This window comes from Panicum virgatum, chromosome 6K (genome assembly GCF_016808335.1).
Source record: "Panicum virgatum strain AP13 chromosome 6K, P.virgatum_v5, whole genome shotgun sequence".
NCBI classification, from domain to species: Eukaryota; Viridiplantae; Streptophyta; class Magnoliopsida; order Poales; family Poaceae; genus Panicum; species Panicum virgatum.
Genome location: NC_053141.1, coordinates 19,997,292 through 20,016,710, shown reverse-complemented (window position 1 = coordinate 20,016,710; position 19,419 = coordinate 19,997,292). Strand labels below are relative to the sequence as shown.

Sequence of the window (19,419 nt, the reverse complement as noted above, 5' to 3'; positions counted from 1 at the left end):
CGAGGCGCGGAGCTACGGGGACGCGGGCTCCCCTAGGCCGCCGGGGTTGAGCTCTCCCATGGCGTCGGGGTCGAGCTCCCCCATGTCTGCGCCACGGTCAAGCTCGCCCAGGCCGCCGGGGCCGAGGTCGCCATGGCCGTCGCCGCCGCCAACCGCGAGGCGGGGAGCTGCTGCCGGCCGAGGTCGAACTCCCACATAGCGGCCGGGGTCGAGCTCCCCATATGGCCGCGCCAAGGTCGAGCTCCTCCAGGCCGCCGCCACCGAGCTCGCCATGACCGTCGTCGCCGCTGACCGCGAGGCTGCTGCCGGCCGGTATTGAGCTCCCCCATGGCGGCCGGGGTCGAGCTCCCCCGTGGCCGCACCGGGGTCGAGGTCCCCATGGCCGCTGGGGTCGAGCTCCCCCATGGCCGCCGGAGACGAGCTCGCCATGGCCGTCGTCGCCGCCGAACGCGAGGCGGGAGAGGGGGGGCCACCGCGCTGGGCAGCTCCTGCGCCGGGCAGCACCCTTGTCCGCCGGCGCCGGGCAGGCCCGTGCCCGCCCACGCCGCACGTAGGAGGAGGGAGGGAGCGGAGGGAGAGGCGGCAGCGGGAAAGGGAGGAGAGGATTTTGCGTTCGCTGTTGGAGATGCCGAGATTTTAGGGTGCAACCCATTTACTGAAGGCAAGCGGAGCGGAGCGCAGGCGCCTCCTCTGCTCTGCTCTGATCGGGTCGGGGTGGGGGTGGTTCCGGCGGTGGTTCCGGCGGGTCGGGGCAGAGTGCCGGCAGAGCAGCAGCGGGTGGGGCACGTGCCGCTTCAGGATCTTGGTATTGGTTGGCGGGGGAGAGAGAGAAGCCTCATTTGAGGGGAGGGAAGGGGAGAGACGGCCGATGTGGCTGCGATTGTTCCAGCGTTCCGCTCTGGCCGTGCGACACCGGTCACGCAACACCGCCGCTGGGAGCAGAGCATGGGAGGGTAGAGGTATCAGATATTGTCAAATATAGATGTGGAATCGGATGAAGAAAATCAATGAAAATCGAATTCAGATGTATCCACTTTACTACCACACTCAACTCAAATACGGATACGAATATCCATATTGATGTTAAAACAGATACAGATATATCAAATAATTTGAATATCTGTTGTCCATTTCCCATCCTTACGTGAGGCTGGTTCGAGCCCGGATACATATTTGACAATATCCGATACTATCTGTATCCATTTTCATTCAAAAATTATTTAAAAAATTATGTTTATTTCTCATGACCCATATTATTTAATTTTTATAATAAATATATAAAAAATTAAATTTACTTTTAAATATTCTTATTTTATCTTGAAATTACTTTTGTATTTTGTATTTATATATAGCACAAATTATTTATATATTTATTGCAATATATTTTTATTTCTATTTGATTTTATGTATTTATTTATTAACATATTTAATGATAAATAAACTATTTTTAACTAGCTATCTTTATCATATTGCTATACTTTAGTTTGGAAATGTATAATGATTTTGTAGTCTAAAACTATCAATAAAGAAAATAGCTAAATGTTATCTTATATATAAGTAAATATTCGAATTAGATTTGAATTTGAGATATCCGTTTTGTATTCGTATATGAGAATATTCAAATTCGTTTCTATACTCTATTTAAAATATGATAAAAGATGTTATCTAAATTTGATTTCATGCGTAACTGAGATCCGTTTCCATCCTTAGCCTCCCGTCAGGGAGATCGGTTGGGGATCGACTATGCATCACTTCAGGCGATGGTTACGCAACCCATCACCTGAACGGTCCATGCGATAATTATGTTGCGGAGCATTACTTTTGGCCGGTCCGATGTTTGACTATTGTGTTGGGCCATGTCGCCAGCTAATTCAGGGATACATGCATGCAGAAAAATATATGATGCTCCCATCACCCACATGCACACAAATATGGCAATAAAAAATCTATACACATTAAACCGAGCATCTATATTTTCATGACAAGATCTTCAAAACAAGACCACACTTGCCTATATTTGCACAATATTTTTTAAAATCATTTTCTTTAACACTAAATAATTAATTTCAGATACTGGGAACAAATATTTTAACACCACCAACAAATAATTTCTTTTACGAACAAAAAATTAAACACAAGAACAAATAATAATGTACAATGAACAAAATATTAAACATCATGAACATTTGATTGTATAGGACAAATAATGAAAAATGAATCTTGCAAACAAACGAGCCAACATTGCCGAATAATTTAATCTACAAAGCGAACAAATAATTCGACATCCGAACAAATTAGTTACACACACAGAAATAACTTTATATAAATAATAAACGCCTTAGCTTTGCAAGGAAAAGATTCTTATAAATATATATACACGTGCTAACACAGGCTCGTTTTTCACTCCTACCTATATTAATCGCATAAGTATATAAAAATATAAATTATTAAATAAATCTACACGACAAGTGTGCAACTTAAATATGTTCTATATGTGATTAACAAGTTAGTTAAAAAAATTAGGAAAGAAAAATAATAATTTTTCATTGCGAATAAATAGTTCGTATGAAAATAATTACAGATGATCCAAACTTTAAAAAGTTGAAATAGTTAAAAATAAAAAATGAAGATAAGAATAAAAAAGTAAAATAAGTAAAAGGAGAAAGGGGAGAAAATTTTATATGCAGACTTATAGGAAAAATTAAAAATAAAAAGATGATGGAAAGCAATAAAAAGGAAGAAATAAAGGAAAGAAAAGAAAAACTACCATTAAACTCTAAGGTGAGCTACATGCACGCATGTATCAAATAAGGTATAAAAAATATGTGAGCACAGCTGCATGCATGCATGCAAAATAAAGGCGAGATACAGCAGCGTGGAAGTGGTGCATGCACCCGTACATAATAAAGAGAAATAAAATAAGTAGAAGAAAAGGAAAAGAAATTATAAAAATAACCTATTAGCAAGTGCTGCAATAAGCCCACCAACACTAGTAACACAGTAGTGCAGGTGTGCAACAACTGGTTGATGGACTGTATGGATGGCAACCGCCGCGACTATATGTCGCCCAGGCTACAAAGTTCCTCTCCATCGCCTGAAGAAAAATGCTTCCGTCGGTGGGTTAGTTCATTGTGTTACGGGAAATTTGTCCGTAGCACACTAACTATGAAAACTTAGTTTTGTACTACACACCACCAAAACAAATTTAGTTTCCATCACATCATAAAAACGCGATTTGGTCTGCAACACATCAGACAGAATAAGTAAATCATTTTCAGCAGAGAAGAGTTATAAAAAGACCATTCTGCCCTTAGACCTCATATCATCTTTACCATATTCTTCCTGTGCTCTTTCATCTTCTCTTCCCCCGTCCAGCTCTGCTCCGCATGCCTGATGACCATCGAAAACTCACCAAATGCTCTCGCACAGGCGCACTCCTTCTCTGCCTCTCTCCACGCCACGGTCACTCCTAGGAGTACTCGTGAACGTTGTGGCTGCAGTGCTGTGTGCCGTGCGGCCGGTTTCCTGGCCGGCGGCGGTGCGGGAGTGCAGAAGCAGGCAAGCAGCCAGCAAGGGAGACGCCGAGAGCCCAGGCAGTGAATCGGATAGCTAGCTATACTAGCTGTGAGCAACTCAGCAACAGCACCGCATGTCAAAGCTCTCGTACCGTGCCCTTAGTTCAGGCCTTGTTCAGTTCATTTTGTATTTTGTATTTTTATATTTTTGTAAGGGAATCTTCAACATTTGAAGTATTAAATGTAGACTAATCACAAAATTAATTATAGATCTCGTCTGTAAACTACGAGACGAATCTAATGAGCCTAACTAATCTATCATTAGAGCATGTTTGCTGTAGTATTACTGTAGTAATTTAGTGTCTAATCACGTCATAATTAGGCTCATTAGATTCGTCTGGCGATTTACAATCCATTTATGTAATGCGATTTATTTTTCGACTACATTTAGTACACCATGCAAGTGATTTACAAAAACTTTGCATTTTGCGTTTTGGGATCTAAACAAGGCTTTTGTTATCTCATTTTCAAATTGATTACTAGCTTATGGAGCTTACTAGCTTATTCTTTTTTTGCTCTCTCTGTTTGCAACTTTTCTTTTTCTTGGTCTGCAGAAGCGCACACGGCAGCAGAAGTGAAGTTGCAGCATAGCAGTCGATGGAGGAGGGAAAAAAAAGGCAGAGAGAGAAGAGAGAGGGGCCGGTACAAGGGAATAGAGGACGAAAGAAATGAGAGGGAGAGGTGACAAGTGGGTGCAAGGGTAAATTGATATTTTTGCCCTCCTTTCAACTGAAAATAGTTAGTTTATTCAATGTAATGTGTTGCGGACCAAACAACTCTTTCACGATGTGTTGAAGACTAAATTAGCTTTTACAATGTGTGTGGCACAAAACCACAGTTTCACGGTGTGTCACACACAAATTTCCCTTGTCTTATTTGGCCCACGAATACAATACAATGGCCCAATAAAGTAACTGAATTTTTATAAGTACACATAGATGCATGTACCAAAAATTCACGTGTCCATGTGCTGTGCTGGAGTAACAAGTTAGCAGCAGTTCTTTTTTTTTTTCCTTTTACACCGTGCCAGGCAGTGCACATGCATATTCTAATTTCTTTTTTATTCCTTTTAAGTTTTTACTCGTGCATATCCTCACTTCTTTCTTTATTCTTTTTATTTTTTATTTCTAATTCTTTAATCTGTTGTACATGGTTGAAAAGTGCGCACTTGTTGATTCTTCACACAGATGTGAAGTGCAGTTGTCCTTTTTTTTTCTTTCTCTATTTTTCCTTTTTATGCAGACTCAATCGAGCATACCTTTTCATTCACTATCCTTATTCTTGTTTTTCATACATTTCCTTCCAATTTCTAATTTCTTTTTCTCCATCTTTATTTTTATTTAATTTTCATTCCTAATTCACGTTTAGATATATTTTCTTCAGATTGTAGTTCGTCTATTTTTCATAATTCTTATTTTCCATTTTTATTTATAATAAATTAGATGTCAATAGAATTATATTTGATTGTTTCTTAAGTTAATCTACTTATTCATATTTAAAAATAGCTCATACTTAATACCAATTTGATTGCATTCTAGATTCTTTAGTTGGAGTGTAAAATAATTTATTTATATACTAACTTTTTTAGCTGGTTTACATATTCCATTTACATAATAAAATAAGTTATTTGCCTCGTGTGTGAGTTTGTTCATCATGTAAAAATTATTAACCTGTATATAACTAATTTGTTCACAATGCCAAGTTGTTTGTTCGTTTTGTAGATTAAATTGTTTGGCCATGTTGACTCATTTGTTCGCGTATTTATTTTCTTTTCTTTAGTCTGAACAATCAAATGTTCGCGATGTTTAATATTTTGTTCGTTGTATGTTATTATTTGTTCGTTATGTTTAGTTTTTTATTCATGAAAATAATTATTTGTTCATATTGTTAAAATATTTGTTCTCGGTAGATGAAACTAATTATTTAGTATTAAAAAATATTTTTCTAGAAATATCATGCAAACATAGACAAGTGTGGTCTTGTTTTGAAGATCTTCTAATAGGAAAAATAATGATACGATCCAAATTTAATTTGGCCGCTTGGTTTAATAGTTATAGTTTTTTTAGTTTTGAATTTCCATGCATGCGGATGACATCAGCATTGATGTCCAGTTTTGCATGCATGCACAAGTTATTTATCCTATTTGGCTCGTAATATGCAAATAGTCCCACGGATGGGCAGAAATATTTAGTATAAATGGGCCTATAAAATATAGCCCAAGACACCGCACGGAAAAAAATTAATCATGTCCGTTTCAGGCCATGGTTGGTAAAAATCATCACCTGAAGTGATACCTAACCCCACCCGATTGCAACAACCTACTATCCAATTGAGAATCAGTAAATAAATGAATACTGGGCTCCATGCGTTAAGCTATATTGGGCCGAATTGGTTTCAACAAATTCTTCAGGTGATGGCCCACTAATTTGTCTCGCGACATATAGCTGTGGCGGATCGGTTGCGGCTGCGCTGCAGATACTGTCACGCGGGCACGGGCGGCGAGGGGGGGCTTCTATACATCTCGTGGAAGATGGTTAAACAACTCATCTATAAAGTCCATTAAGGCCCAGTTGATGATTCATTTTCTGAAAAATGTTGAATCACACAAAAAAAATCCTCACCTTCTCCGGTGCCGGCGGGGGCTCCGGTGAGCGCTGGGGAGGCACCACGGCAGCGACGGAGTTGCGGTGCTGCAAGGCGCACAGCGCAGGGCGGAGGTCGCAGGCGGCGGCGATGCAGGGGGCGTGCGGTGCGAATCCCCCGCGGAGACGGCCGGCGGCGACGGCGAAGGGAGCCCGCGGCGCGGAGCCGGCGCGGCAGCAGCTCCGGGGTGCGGCGCGGAGCCGGCGTGGAGACGGCGCGCGGCAGCAGCTTCGGGGTGCGGCGGCGGCGGCACATGGTGGTGGTGGCACATGGTGGTGGTGGCGTGCGGCGCACAGGGAAGGAGGGTTAGGGTTGAGTGAAGGGGATTGATGGATGTGATTGGTTGCACGAATCTCAAACACTGGAAGATGGATAAGAAAAAAAATTTCCGGAAGATATATAGGATTGGCGGCGGCGAGGTGAGGTTGTGGCCCGTGACCGCCAGCCTGGGTCTGGTTGCGGCCTGCAGGTCGTGCCGACCAAACCAAACGGATGGTCCAACAGCGCGAGCCGCTCTGGGCGCACCGTCGAGTCCGTGATAGGAGTATTTACGTAATTACGTTGCCCGTGCACGTTTGTTATATTTTGGTAGATTGGTTGCATGTTTGTTATATATGCTGTATATGCTCAGCCACGTTCTTGAGACGAAAACGTGAATCCTTCCACATTTTTGGACACATAGCTTGGAAGATCTCGGTGTTCTGTTTGAAACTAGTAGGGTGCAGGTGCGGCACACACGTATTTGAATAATTACGTTGTGACCAGAAATTGTATGGAAACAAAATAGCACATACAACATTAATCTATGACTCACTCGATTAGCAACAGAAAATAAGATAGCCCGACATCATGGTAAGTGAATTATAGTTTAAAACATAATATATACTACAATAACTGTAATAGACAATTAGATTGCATTGCAATAGTATAAATCTTAAGTTTTGCAATAACCCAAATACTTGCATGCGGATGGTGCTCTACACCAAGTACCCACGCTCCTGCATCATAATAAAACAAACAAATATTTTCATATCAGTATATATCAAAATTTAAATCAAAACTTGAGTATTCGAAATTGATGATCGATCACAAGAAATCTTACATCCTTGAGTACATATGTGTAGACAATATTCTTTGTTCTTTTTCCTATTGGGTCAATATCTTTGTTTGGTTTGGACAAGAACTATGTAGTTTCACATGAAACAGCTCTTGACAATGCAATGTACAACTGCCCGTGAGAGAACATAGGTTCAGAAAGATATATTCCAACATTTGGGATAGCTTGCCCCTGGGTTTTGAACTTAAAAGGAAGTGTAATGTCCTCCGATGGGCATAGCGGTATCCTAGGAATAAAAATCCTTTTACCAGCACGTTGACTATTGACAATCTCAACATCAATTGTACTATCGTCGAAATCTTTCACCACCAAACGAGCACCATTATATAGACCGGCCGTTATGAGGGTCACGATTTCTTAGGAGAATAACCGGACAATTTTTTTATCCAATATCAGTGCTTTCAATCTGGTTCCCGGTAATGTACTTGCTTCGACGATTTTGCGACCCCGTTAAACTTTAACGGAGTAGAGACCACCAAAGAACCATGTGTCAATTGATTCAAATCTCCAAATCAAGAAATATGATGTGATATGGAAGTAAACCCATTCCAAAACATGACAGTAAACACCTTACAAAATAAGCTCGTACCATCCAGGTTTATTTTTTTTCCATTAGCCTTCCTATGCTGATGATTTTCTCTTGCCTTTGCATTTTTTATCCTTCTTCCTATGCTGATAATTTTCTCTTGCCTTTGCACATTTTTTATCCTTCTTCTCTATCAAACTGGCATATTTTTCTTTTTTTCTTTTGCCATATTCATTCTGCTGGGTCAATATTTTCTTTGCCTTCAACATATACATAAGTTATTTATAAATGTTAGATATATACGTCAACAACATGGAAGGAAGGGATATAATAAAAAATATATTGCTCACTGCAATCATCAAAGTTTGCTCTTGGTCTCTTACATTCAAGTGTTGTGTTCTTCGTATCACCAATTGGAGCACCACAATCCTCTAACCAAACCTCGAAGTGAAGATCCACAAAGTTACCTACAAAACCTATTCAATAGTGATTATTGATTTAAAAATTAATGACTAAATGTTGGATATAAATTATTTGACTTCTTTCCCACGTTGCAGGCTGCAGGCAGCCATTTTATTTTCAACAGAAACATGGCACCGCTAGCTTATGCTTCTCTCCGGTAAAATAGTTTCTCACAAAGGTAATGCCGTTTGAACTTGCATGCATACACCAAAATACGAAGGAGCAGGCACTTCATCTACTTTATTTATACATAATCACGGGATGCATATGTGAAAATGATAGGGTGCTCTCTCCTAAGAAGGAGAGTGGGTGAATTAGGCACTCTAAAACCTTAACCTATGGCTCCAACTAGTTTGCACAAAAACTTAATCTAAAACATGTTATTTAGATGTGCAACTATGGTTCTTCTAGTGTGAAACCCTCATCCCAAAAGAGTTTAGCAACCTATAACCAATCCTATCAAAATACTACTCTAAGAAAGTAAAAGCACAAAGATTGCAATATGAAATGCGGAAGCTTAAGTAGGAGGGATGAGAGGAAGCAAACTCTCGACACGAGGATTTATCCCGTGGTTCAGATTGACACAAAGACGCCCCTATATCCATGTTGTTGAAGCACTCACAAAGAGTATCGCTTCCCGGCAATCAAGTCTCTTCCGTGAACACAATCACGGTCACCTTGATCCCGCTTTCCACTAAGGGAGCTTGCCCACGAAGGAGGGGTCTCCGTCCCCCGCACAATATTGTCGACACCGCTCCACACAAGCCGGAGGGTCGTTGATGTGCCGGCGAGCCACCAATGCTCTAAGGAGGCCGGCGCACCAAAATACAAGTGTGGTTCACTCTAGAACCAGCCACAAGGCACAACACCTTGCACTCACACTCTCTAAAAAGCTAATCCTAGCACTAACACTCACAAAGTTTGTGCTAAGCCTAAGGATTTGATCAATATGCGCTTGGGTGGCTTGGATGTGTTCTTGGATGTGTATGAGGCTTCTAGGAACTCCAGAAAATTTCAAATGGCCGGGGATGCCCATATATATTGCCCTCCAACTTGAACTAGCCGTTTAGAGCCGTTGGCCAGTTTTCTGCGTAAGCACCGGAACTTTCGGTGCTAGAGCATCGGTTCTTCCGGTCACTCACAGAATGATTCTAGCCGTTGGCTCCTCTGACACGACTACAGTAACTTTTGAGGACCATCGGTTAAACCGATGATAGGGCGTCGGTTAAACCGGTGACACTTGATCTTTATGTAGCCGTTGCACTTGATCCTTCTCTGCTGACGTCATTGCACCCATGCATTGCTCCAGTGGGCATCGGTTCTTCTGGTGCTGAAGGCTTGGCTGCTGCGCACTTGATATCGTCTCTGGACAATAGTATATTGATTGCACCGATGCCTCTGAATGACCCGTCGGTTAAACCGGTGCCTAAGAGCTGTTTTCACTTGATTACATTTTGGCGCCCAGACTTGCACCGATGCTAGGGCGTCGGTTCTTCCGACAACCATCGGTTAGACCGGTGCCTCTGTGTCGGTTTAACCGGTGCAGCTAATCCTGCACTGATACATCCAATTCGTCGCGGCGATCATTTGGATCCTCGACGGTGGTTTGTACTTGTCATCTTGATGGTGGATTGGACTTGGCTTCTCGACGATGGATTGGACATTGCGTCTCGACGATGAATTAGATGTGTTGACTCATATTCATGGGACCTAAAAATCCTACAAGTGTGATCTCATAAACTTAATAGTCCCATTGATTATGTTGTCACTCAAAAACCAAAATCACAAATAATGGTATAAATGGGGCCATGTTCCTTACAATATGGGCACCAGATTCTGGGGGTTGAGCGAGGCACTCGTAGGTATCGCCGCGAAAGCAGTATTTAACCGACCTATGATGATCAAAGATCCATCCTTTGGATGCATGTCACCTAGGGATCACAGAAGCCTATACTCACCACATGAAACACTCTGGCCAAAGATGACATGCATCCAAAGGATGGATCTTGAGATTTAAATAAAAGTGCATTAAAATAGTATTTAAAATAGAGCAAGATACATTGATCAAATGAAAAACTTTATGTAACAAAAGTTGTAGATCTTATTTCATAGAATCCAGAACAGTTGTGTTTGTATTTTTCCGATTTGTCTACGATTTTATATCGATTTTACAAGTTCACTGTTTAATGCGCCCTGGGCGCCGGGACCTAAATATAATTTTTTTTACATTTAGGTCCTGTCGCCAACTGGATGGGCGACATGCACCCATTTTTGAAAATTTCCCTATTCGGCATATATTTTTGAAATTTTGTTTTTTTAATATAAAAATGAAAAAAAGGCGAGCACGAGTGCGCAGAAATAGGCTTCTGTGACGGGACGGTGCCCAGTAGCGCGGGCGATAAATAGATGTGGCCGATTTCCTCGCCAGCTTGGCTGTTGAGAGGATAGTGGGTTGAGGGGACAAAGAAATTAGCTTCGCTTGGGCCAGTTTATACTGAATATGGTATTGGAATACGATAAGAAGCCACCCAAATTGTTTTGGCTTTCATTTTCATACCTTTCATCCGAGCAACTTCCTGAAAGGAAGAAAAAATACTTCTGAATTTGTCAGCATACGAGCACTTCCTATCTGTCCAATTCTCCGGAAATCAAAGTAGTAAATCTCAGTGACAAGGTTCCAGAAGTTGGGCAAGTGCAGCCTAACAGTGCAGGAAAGGAGGTATTTAAAAAAACAATGGAGGAAAGGAGAACAACACTTCCCATTTGTCCAACAATCTCAGCCTAACATTGTTTTATTTGCAAGCATGCATGTGAAGTGTCAAGCTATTTCTGTTTATTGAGACATTTGGTACTTTGAGTAATTTAGAGGATTAGGTACATGGGTTAGCAGATTCTTTCCTTCATGCAAGAGGAAACACTGCCGTATCAAGAGTCAAGACAATACATTATATTGCTGGTTGGCTAATTTATGATGTTTATACTTGATATTGATACTTTGTTGGGCAAACTGTGCTGATGAGACGTATATAAAAACATTATTGAGTTACAGGGCCTAGCTGTCTAGTATATTCAGAAATTATTGGAGTTCAGTTTTGAGATCTATGCCGACAATATTATATTTTAGGGCTTCTTTTTTTCGGACATTCTCTCGCTGAAAACTATAGTGCGAATCTTATGTTAAGCTAAACCAAATCCTGGCCCTGTTTGGATCCAGGTGCAAATTAGCACATTTCCTTTTAGCCTCTTTTAGCTCCAATGGATCCAAACATGTGAAACTATTTGAGATTAAACTGAATTAGCACCCCAAAAAATTAGCCCCTCCAAGGGGTGCTTATTGATGCTATTTCTGCGTGAACCCCACTGAAAAGTTATTTTTTTCCTCACCCCCATGCATAGCCAATGATTGGGATATATATTTAGTCCTCAAATTATTCTATGGATTCACACAACTCTAGTGACTAAATTTTAGAGAGCTAATTGAAGAACTAAACTTTAGTCCTCAAATTAGCCTAAGAGCTAAAGATCCAAACATGCCCTGGACTTCCATACAAGCATAATAGAACTTGTTAGTATTACGTTTATTTGTACTAGCCACCATGCCCGCGCTTCGCTGCGGCTATAGGCAGCGGGCATACGATCAAATAGCTTGGCCAGCCACTCTGGCCCATGGCAAACACGTCACACAATAATAATTACATATCCTTCAAATAAATCAAAAGTGGGCAACTAATAATTTACATTGGACTGAGAGAATCAAACCCTACAGTTCTTCCATGCAACATCAATAAGCTGGTACACAGCATCCAGATGTCTGGACAGATCAATACACATAGAAATCAGCACGCCCTTAATCTCAGCATCTTTCTCACTAATGGACCCATCATACTTGGTAGCTAGGCTATGGACATCATTTATAGCACAATGTGCAATCCGTTCAACCGTAGATGACCTTTGTGCTAATACATGCAACTCTCGTTTGATGGCAGCTTCAACTTTTTTGAGGTCACTCAATACATAAAAGTTTGGATCCAAGATACTAAGACTATAAGTATCTGATATGAAACCAATAGCCTGGTACATGGCACTATTGGCAGCTTCAAATTTTTCCAGATACCAGTTTTCCTTGCACATTGCTGCACGCGACATAATTTGAAATAGATGCACATTCTGAGGGATTTAATTGAACATTTCCTATGTACCCACAACCAATCACATGATCAACTGTAAGGACAGGCAATTGAAAACCCGCCTTGGATGCCACTTGATCTAAAATGATTTTTAGACCACTGTTGATGTTGACTGCGCCCACCTAAAAGCACAAAAAGTTATCCTTCTTTTAGTTTGAAATGAGGATGATGTGTATAATAAATTAGAACTTGCAACAAATGCTACTGACCTTGTGTTTCAGATTGATATAATCAGCATAGGGCTTGATGAATTTTGATCTCATTCCCTTTTGTAGCATGATATGAACCATAATGTGAGCGCAATTCTTGAGTTGATGACTGACCTATACTTTTGAGATCCCAAGTGCAAGCTCTTAAAACAATTGCCATATTAGCATGCACATGGCCTTTTTTCAGTTCATTTTCCACTTCATACACCTTATTCATGAAAAGGGTAGAAGCAAAATCTATGCCATCTAGCACCATGAAACACTTGGTATGTACAAATTCATAAATGCTTTCACTCTCAATCAAATTCTTAACCATGGGAATGCATCTCAATCTTAGTTCTTCAGCTAAAAACCAATTATTATCAAGAACATTAATACCATGTTCATCCTGAAGAAACTATAGAGCATCGCGTGCTATATTTTCATAGACATTGTCTTCTCTAGTTCCTTCATTTGACAACCTACATATAGCAATATCAACCATACCCTCACTGTGGCCTTTAGCTAGAATCTAGAAAGAGACATGATGCTCTAGTTGTGAATCAGGCCATGATACATTCTCATATATTGGTTCGGTACCACCTAGTTCTTTGACAACCTTATGCAAAATCTTGGTCGCCGGAATATACATGTAAGAAATACCATGAGTCTGTAATGCAACCAAACTATCATTATTTTAAAAATAGGGGAATATATACCATGTTTCCCTATATATTCTCTGCAATACAAGTAAAATTGGTCAGGATATACAAACCTTTAATTTGTGTCAGCAGATGCTAGTTTGCCGGAGGATATGCCCACAAACAACTGTACGGTTTGAAACTGAAATTTGATATACTATTAGCAGGTGATCTATCAATGGATATGAGTTAATCGACAAACCTAACGCAAAAGCATTAATTCACACAACCCAAGCCAACGGGAGTTTGGATGCAACCAAAAGTTTTACAGGTCAACTTGAAGTTAAAAGCTATGAGTGAACTATAGGCATATATGATACTAAACATTTCACCTAAATTAACCCTTTTCCTCTTCGCTCCAAAAGACCCATGTTTTATTATGCTATTCTATTTAGAAGGATCTGGTGACCTTGTTCAATAGTTTCCCTTGGTAATAACGTTAGAATTGGTTTGGTTGACCTTTTATAATAATTGATGAATAATCTCTCGGCTCCTTTGTGATTGGAAACATAGACTACCGTGGAACCAAACACACATGATGGCCTTATGCGTGAACTAAAAAAATGACAGTAATATCCATTTTATTAATAGATACCTTATGGATCAATTACACTCACTTGTCTTTTTTAAGGGAAGGAGGGTGCTGGGTGGGTTCTAATGGCATGAAACACCTGTACTTAGGACATAATGCATGGGCGGACACACCATTATATATAAATGTTTTAAATAACGGGCTATAGGATTTAGCGGTAGGACCCTCAAAATGCTATTAGCACCGCTACAGCCCGCTATAGCCCACTATTTTGTACTGTAGTGTTCATAGCGGCAGCTCCGCGAAAACTGTTATAGCACCGCTATAGCCCGCTATTTAAAACAGTGATTATATATGTATATTTTCTTTGCAATCCTACTAATAATGAAAGGAAGTGCAACCAACAAATAGTTAATGAAATATATATTTTAAAAGGAAAATGAACAAAAAGAAAGTAATGTTAGGAGCCAAAAAAAATACTGCAATAAGGATGAATGAATTAACCAGAAAGAAGATATATGAAACAAATAGCATGGTTATTGAGGCATGAATATTACACACATGTTTCTGTGCTGCACTGTTATTGAGGCATGAAAAGATTGTAATAAAAAAGAATGACCATATTGATAGTTATAATGTCTGTACTAAATGTTGATAGTTACAACAAAATATATTCACCGTGTTCGGCTGGTGGGTAGGGCTCCAGCCCTACAGTAATTCCCTCTCACACCACTCCAGTTCCAGCCTCCAGCCACCAGCCATGTAACAGTGTTTTTCTCTCACACCACTCCAGCTCCAGCCTCCAGCTCCAGCCTGCTGAACACGGTAAATAAGGGCCTTGTGATGCTAGAATGTGTGGAACTTACACTACTATCCCGATATCCCGAGTAGGCAGTGCACCAGGTGCGGAATGGAGGAGGGGTGCAATTGAACCAAGGCATCAGCACTCTTATATAGGCAGGAGAAGAACATAAAAATGCACTATTTTTTGAAGGGAATAAAAAGGTACTATTGATAGAAGACACGACAAATAAGTTGATAGCACCAAGGCAGCTGCAAGGAATTAATATGACATGACTTAACACTGCAGCCATGCACAATCACTGTGTTCGGCAGGCTGGAGCTGGAGGCTGGAGCTGGAATGGTGTGAGAGAAAAATACTATTGGGCTGGCTGGAGCTGGAGCTGGTGACTAGAGTGGTGTGAGAGAAAAATACTGTAGCGCTGGAGGGTTGATGACCAGCCGAACGGAGTGAATGAGACAACAGCAAGCTAGCTGCAAGAAATTAATGTGACATGATTTGACACTGCAGACATTCACATTGTATTTGCACCTGGAAATTCAATAGGCATGCTAGAAAAAAGCAATAGAGTGACCCAATTAGCATAGCACCAGATCATATGGATTATATATAATATCATGCTTATATAGGCAGGATATGGAGCCTGCGATGCAATGTCCATAGGAACATGACAAATAAGAAAAAGACAGAAACTAAAGAATCATATTGTACGTAATGAATTAATGTGAGATGACCAAACATTCAGTAGAGATAGGAGCAGCACGTGTCATTGCTCGTGTGATATGTCACTATCATGAACATTTGATATTACTATTCACTTGTAGAAGCCAATTGATATCCACCGATTGATATCCAGTTCACTTGAAATGACATTTCATGTCTCTGGAGACAAGAATCCAATTACTGCTATGGTCATCGAAAGTGACATGTCCTATGGTGAACACAAAATGCTTTAGGCATATGTTTAATTAGTTTAGCCATGTACTTTTCATGTTTTAATCACTGTTCTTGGAAGATTGGTGTGCACAGATACAATATCACATTTGCACAAGCTAATACTATAACAATGTTATTAGAGCCTAGGGGCATGTTAGTATCATATAATACCATACAGTTATATGTTTGCAGCCTTCTTAATGACTGCCTACAAGCTCGCATTTGGTGCTTAACCAATAGTATCTTTAACCTTTGTTATTACAGTCGCATGTCATATAATTTAAGTTAATGCTGGCCTATGATAGAGGTACAATTATATTAGGTGCCAGTAAATGGGAGAACCATTCATTTTCTCTGGACAGAGTAGCTGTTAGGTGACTGGTCATGAGAGCGATGGATCGATGCTAGGTGACTGGTCATGAGCGATGGATCGATGCGGCATATGCTGCAAGGTATGAGATGTGTCCATCAGCAATAGGGAAAATGTCCATGAGCCACAGCAAAAAAAAAAAAAAAAAAAATCAGCAAGGTGGATAGAGCCATCCAAACCGTATCGGATGGAGCTAATATTTTAGGCTAACGTGGCCCTTCTAGCAGGCCGCGAAAATGGCACGGCCTTATAGTTTTAATAGGATGGGGCTGCAATAATTGGTTAATCCACCATTGACCATTTTTTTTGAATATTGCGTTCCAATATGTTAGCTGAATCGAATATGTTTGTGTCTGTTACATCCACAGGAATTTCTCGATTTTTTCTTCCTGCTTTGTGCTTCATTTTTTTTAGGGACGGCTACAGCTGGACGATGAATTTTTGGATAAGGATGGCCAAAGGAAAGGTCTCACATGCAGTAGTGAAACCTGAGCTGCCGATGGTCGTCTTCCTGCTTTCACATGTTATACAATAAATCTTTTCACCAGCTTTTTTTTTTTGCAATTTTCTAGTGAAGTGGTGGTGACGCACATGACTGTTCTACCTTATTTGTATGGCAACAGAAAACTCATATGAATTGTACGATAGACCTCAAAGTCAATTGTTTGAACCGCTGAACTATGAAACAAGTCTAGCTAGCTTTTTTTTTCTTTTGTAACTGTTGCATATTTTGTCTATGATGAAGCCGTGCAGACGTTTTGTAGAAAGTATGTCCACAAGGACTTGTTGTTCGTCAGAAATCAAGCAAGCCACGTTCACTTAGGCAAGCAGCATGAAGCATAAACTGGGTTGACGCACAACATCCATTGGGGATAGGTTGTGGTTCCCTCCATGGTTGGGTCTTCCCTTTTTGTATGTGAACTCGCCGTCAATTCAGAACCATTGCATATATAGCAATCAATACAAAATTAAATCAAATGCTTTCATGACTCAGGGCTTGCAAACTAAACAAATTGATGAAGCAGTTCAATTGTTTTTGATAACCGCATTCGATCCAAACTTTTTTAAAAGAAAAACCATTCGATTCAAACTCTGGCATAACGGAAACGAGTATATAGTTCTACCAGAAAGGCACTAATCAGCAAAACCTGCTGCATAAAGCTGGCTACGGAGAACAGCAACACACGTGCACAGGAAGACCTCAGTCGAACACCTCCAGTGCGTCATACTCCTGGCCAGAGATGGCGTCAGCTACGACGGCGGCCGGTGTGAGCTCGCCGTCCGCCTCCAGGAAGAGTCTCACCAGGTTCTTGGAGTAGCCGCTCACCAGGGCTGCGCCCTCCTGCTCGGCCACCACCGGCATGGACGCCTTGGACGTCCCCACGTTCCAGAACACCACCTGCGGCACAGTGAACCCCTCGGCGGCGAACTTGTCGCATATGCCCTGGTACTCTGTCTTCCACACAGACGCGGCGCCTGTCCACCCGTCAAAGTCCATGTCGCTCAGCACGAACACCCTCTTAAGCATCATGTCCTTGCGCAGCCCGCCAGCCACCGCCAGCTGCAGGATCTTGCAGAACACGCCCTGCAGGTTTGCGCCCTTCCTGTGCGCCCCCATTGCCGCCACCAGCGGCCGCAGCTTCTCCTTGAGGTTCGCGCCGCGCACCTTGTGTAGCTGGTGCGTCTCGTCGAAGGTGATCACGCGCCCCTTCCATGGCTCCTGGCTCAGCTCAGAGATCAGGAGACCCAGAGCGATGGCCGCCGAGGCTGGTTGGTCCGCGACGGCAGCGGCGGCGCCAGAGAGCCCGCACACCGCGATGCAATTGGCCAGGCGGCCCTCAGCGGCAAGGGAGGCCGCCATGCGACGCCACTGGAGCTCCGCCGCCTCGTCATGCTCCCCCTTGAGCGCCGCAGAGATGAGCTCGTGCGGCAGCACTCCATCTGCTGGCATCCTGGCGTGGCCGGTGCGCACCTCGTCGAAGAAGCTGGTCACGCGGTGCTTGTCGTGCTTCTGGAATACCTCCTTGTACTTGCGCATGGCGACGGACGCCACGCGCGCGTACGGCAGCTCTTCAAACTTGCACGCGCACATGTACACCTCCGGGAGCTCGAGCGCCTTGCGCAGCGGCACCAGAACCTCGCGGCGGAGCCGGTCACGGATGCGGTAGGCGTAGTGCTTGTCCGAGATGTTGAGGTACTCCTGGCTGGACTCGCGCGGGAAGATGCGGCGGGCGATGGCCTCGCAAAGCAGTATCGCGCGGTCGTAGGACGACCGGAGCGACGGGCACCACTTGGCGGCGAGCCCGATCTTGGCGGTGTCGCCCGCGCTCAGGTGCTCGACGTCGGACTTGAGCATCTCGGCGAACGTCTCGGCGACGCGGTCGTAGAGGAAGCGGAAGGACTCGTCGGACTCGTAGCGCGCGAGCGCCGTCCGCGCCAGCTCCGCCTCCTCCTGGCGTTTCCTCTCCTTGGCAGCCTTGAACTCGCCGTCGCTGCGGCGGCGCTTCATCCCGTGGCGGAGGTCCTGCTGCTGCTTGCGGCGATCGCCTTCCTCTTCCATGCGGCCGCCGTGGAGGATGCGGTAGAGGATCTCGGGGAGGTCCTTGAGGCAGCCGAACCTGGCGAAGGTGGCGAGGTTCCCGGCGAGCGTCTTGGGGTGGCGAGCGTGCATCCAGAGCGCAGCAGCGTAGAAGCCCTCCCTGTCGCCCTTGCCCAGGCCGCGCACGCCGCGGAGGTGGCAGACGAGCCTGAGTGCGGCGCGCGCGTCGCGGGACCACGCGACGTCGAGGAGCGCGGCCACGTCGGCACCCGAGGTAGCGCCGGGGACGACCTGGAAGAAGAAGTCGACGCAGGGGTCGCCGGACGAGGCGTAGGCGAGCGCGCGCCCGGACCGCAGCGCCTCCTTCGCCACCGCCTTCTTCGCCTCGCCGCCGCACGCCATCGGTGAGATGTCTGAGTCGTCGTCGGACGAGGAGTACTCGTCGGACGACTCCTCGCGGGTGGGCATGGGATCCGCAGTGACAGCGACGTTGGTGTTGAGGGCGGCGGCCGCCACAGGGGGCCCGAGTAGCGCGGCGGAGGCGGGCGGGGCCATGGCGGCGGAGGTAGAAGGGTTTGGGTTTCCGATCGCAGCGAGATCGAATCGAGAAGGGGACGGATGGGAGATTTTGCTGGGTGCGTGCGCGGATTTTGCTGTGATGGCGACGAAGATTTTATTGGTGGACGCCGCCTGGCCGCCTGGGAAGGCGGTGGCCGGCGGTTGCCAAATCGCTGCTCTGGCCAGGTCAATGAATCTGAGCCCTGCGCTCACTACGTCGGTTGAATAAACGGTGGAGATCGCATGGTACCCCACCGCCTCAGCTGGAGTAGCGCCTACGTGT

The 19,419-nt window shown here is 43.5% G+C and overlaps 2 protein-coding genes and 1 long non-coding RNA gene across 3 annotated transcripts; all 3 read right to left on the bottom strand.

The window, feature by feature from the left end:
• Positions 1-12: 12 nt before the first annotated feature.
• On the bottom strand, positions 13-429 carry LOC120713332. Its single transcript, XM_039999316.1, has one exon. The coding sequence runs from the start codon at positions 427-429 to the stop codon at positions 13-15; it is 417 nt and encodes a 138-aa protein (XP_039855250.1).
• Positions 430-12,042: 11,613 nt separating this feature from the next.
• LOC120712022 lies at positions 12,043-14,849 on the bottom strand. The gene is made up of 2 exons (XR_005690587.1): positions 12,720-14,849; positions 12,043-12,632 (listed from the first exon to the last, which is right to left on the bottom strand). It is a non-coding gene; the product is annotated as an uncharacterized LOC120712022 (long non-coding RNA).
• A 2,149-nt stretch (positions 14,850-16,998) lies between these two features.
• On the bottom strand, positions 16,999-19,306 carry LOC120712020. The gene has a single exon (XM_039997706.1). The coding sequence runs from the start codon at positions 19,131-19,133 to the stop codon at positions 17,241-17,243; it is 1,893 nt and encodes a 630-aa protein (XP_039853640.1). The 5' UTR covers positions 19,134-19,306; the 3' UTR covers positions 16,999-17,240.
• Positions 19,307-19,419: the final 113 nt, after the last annotated feature.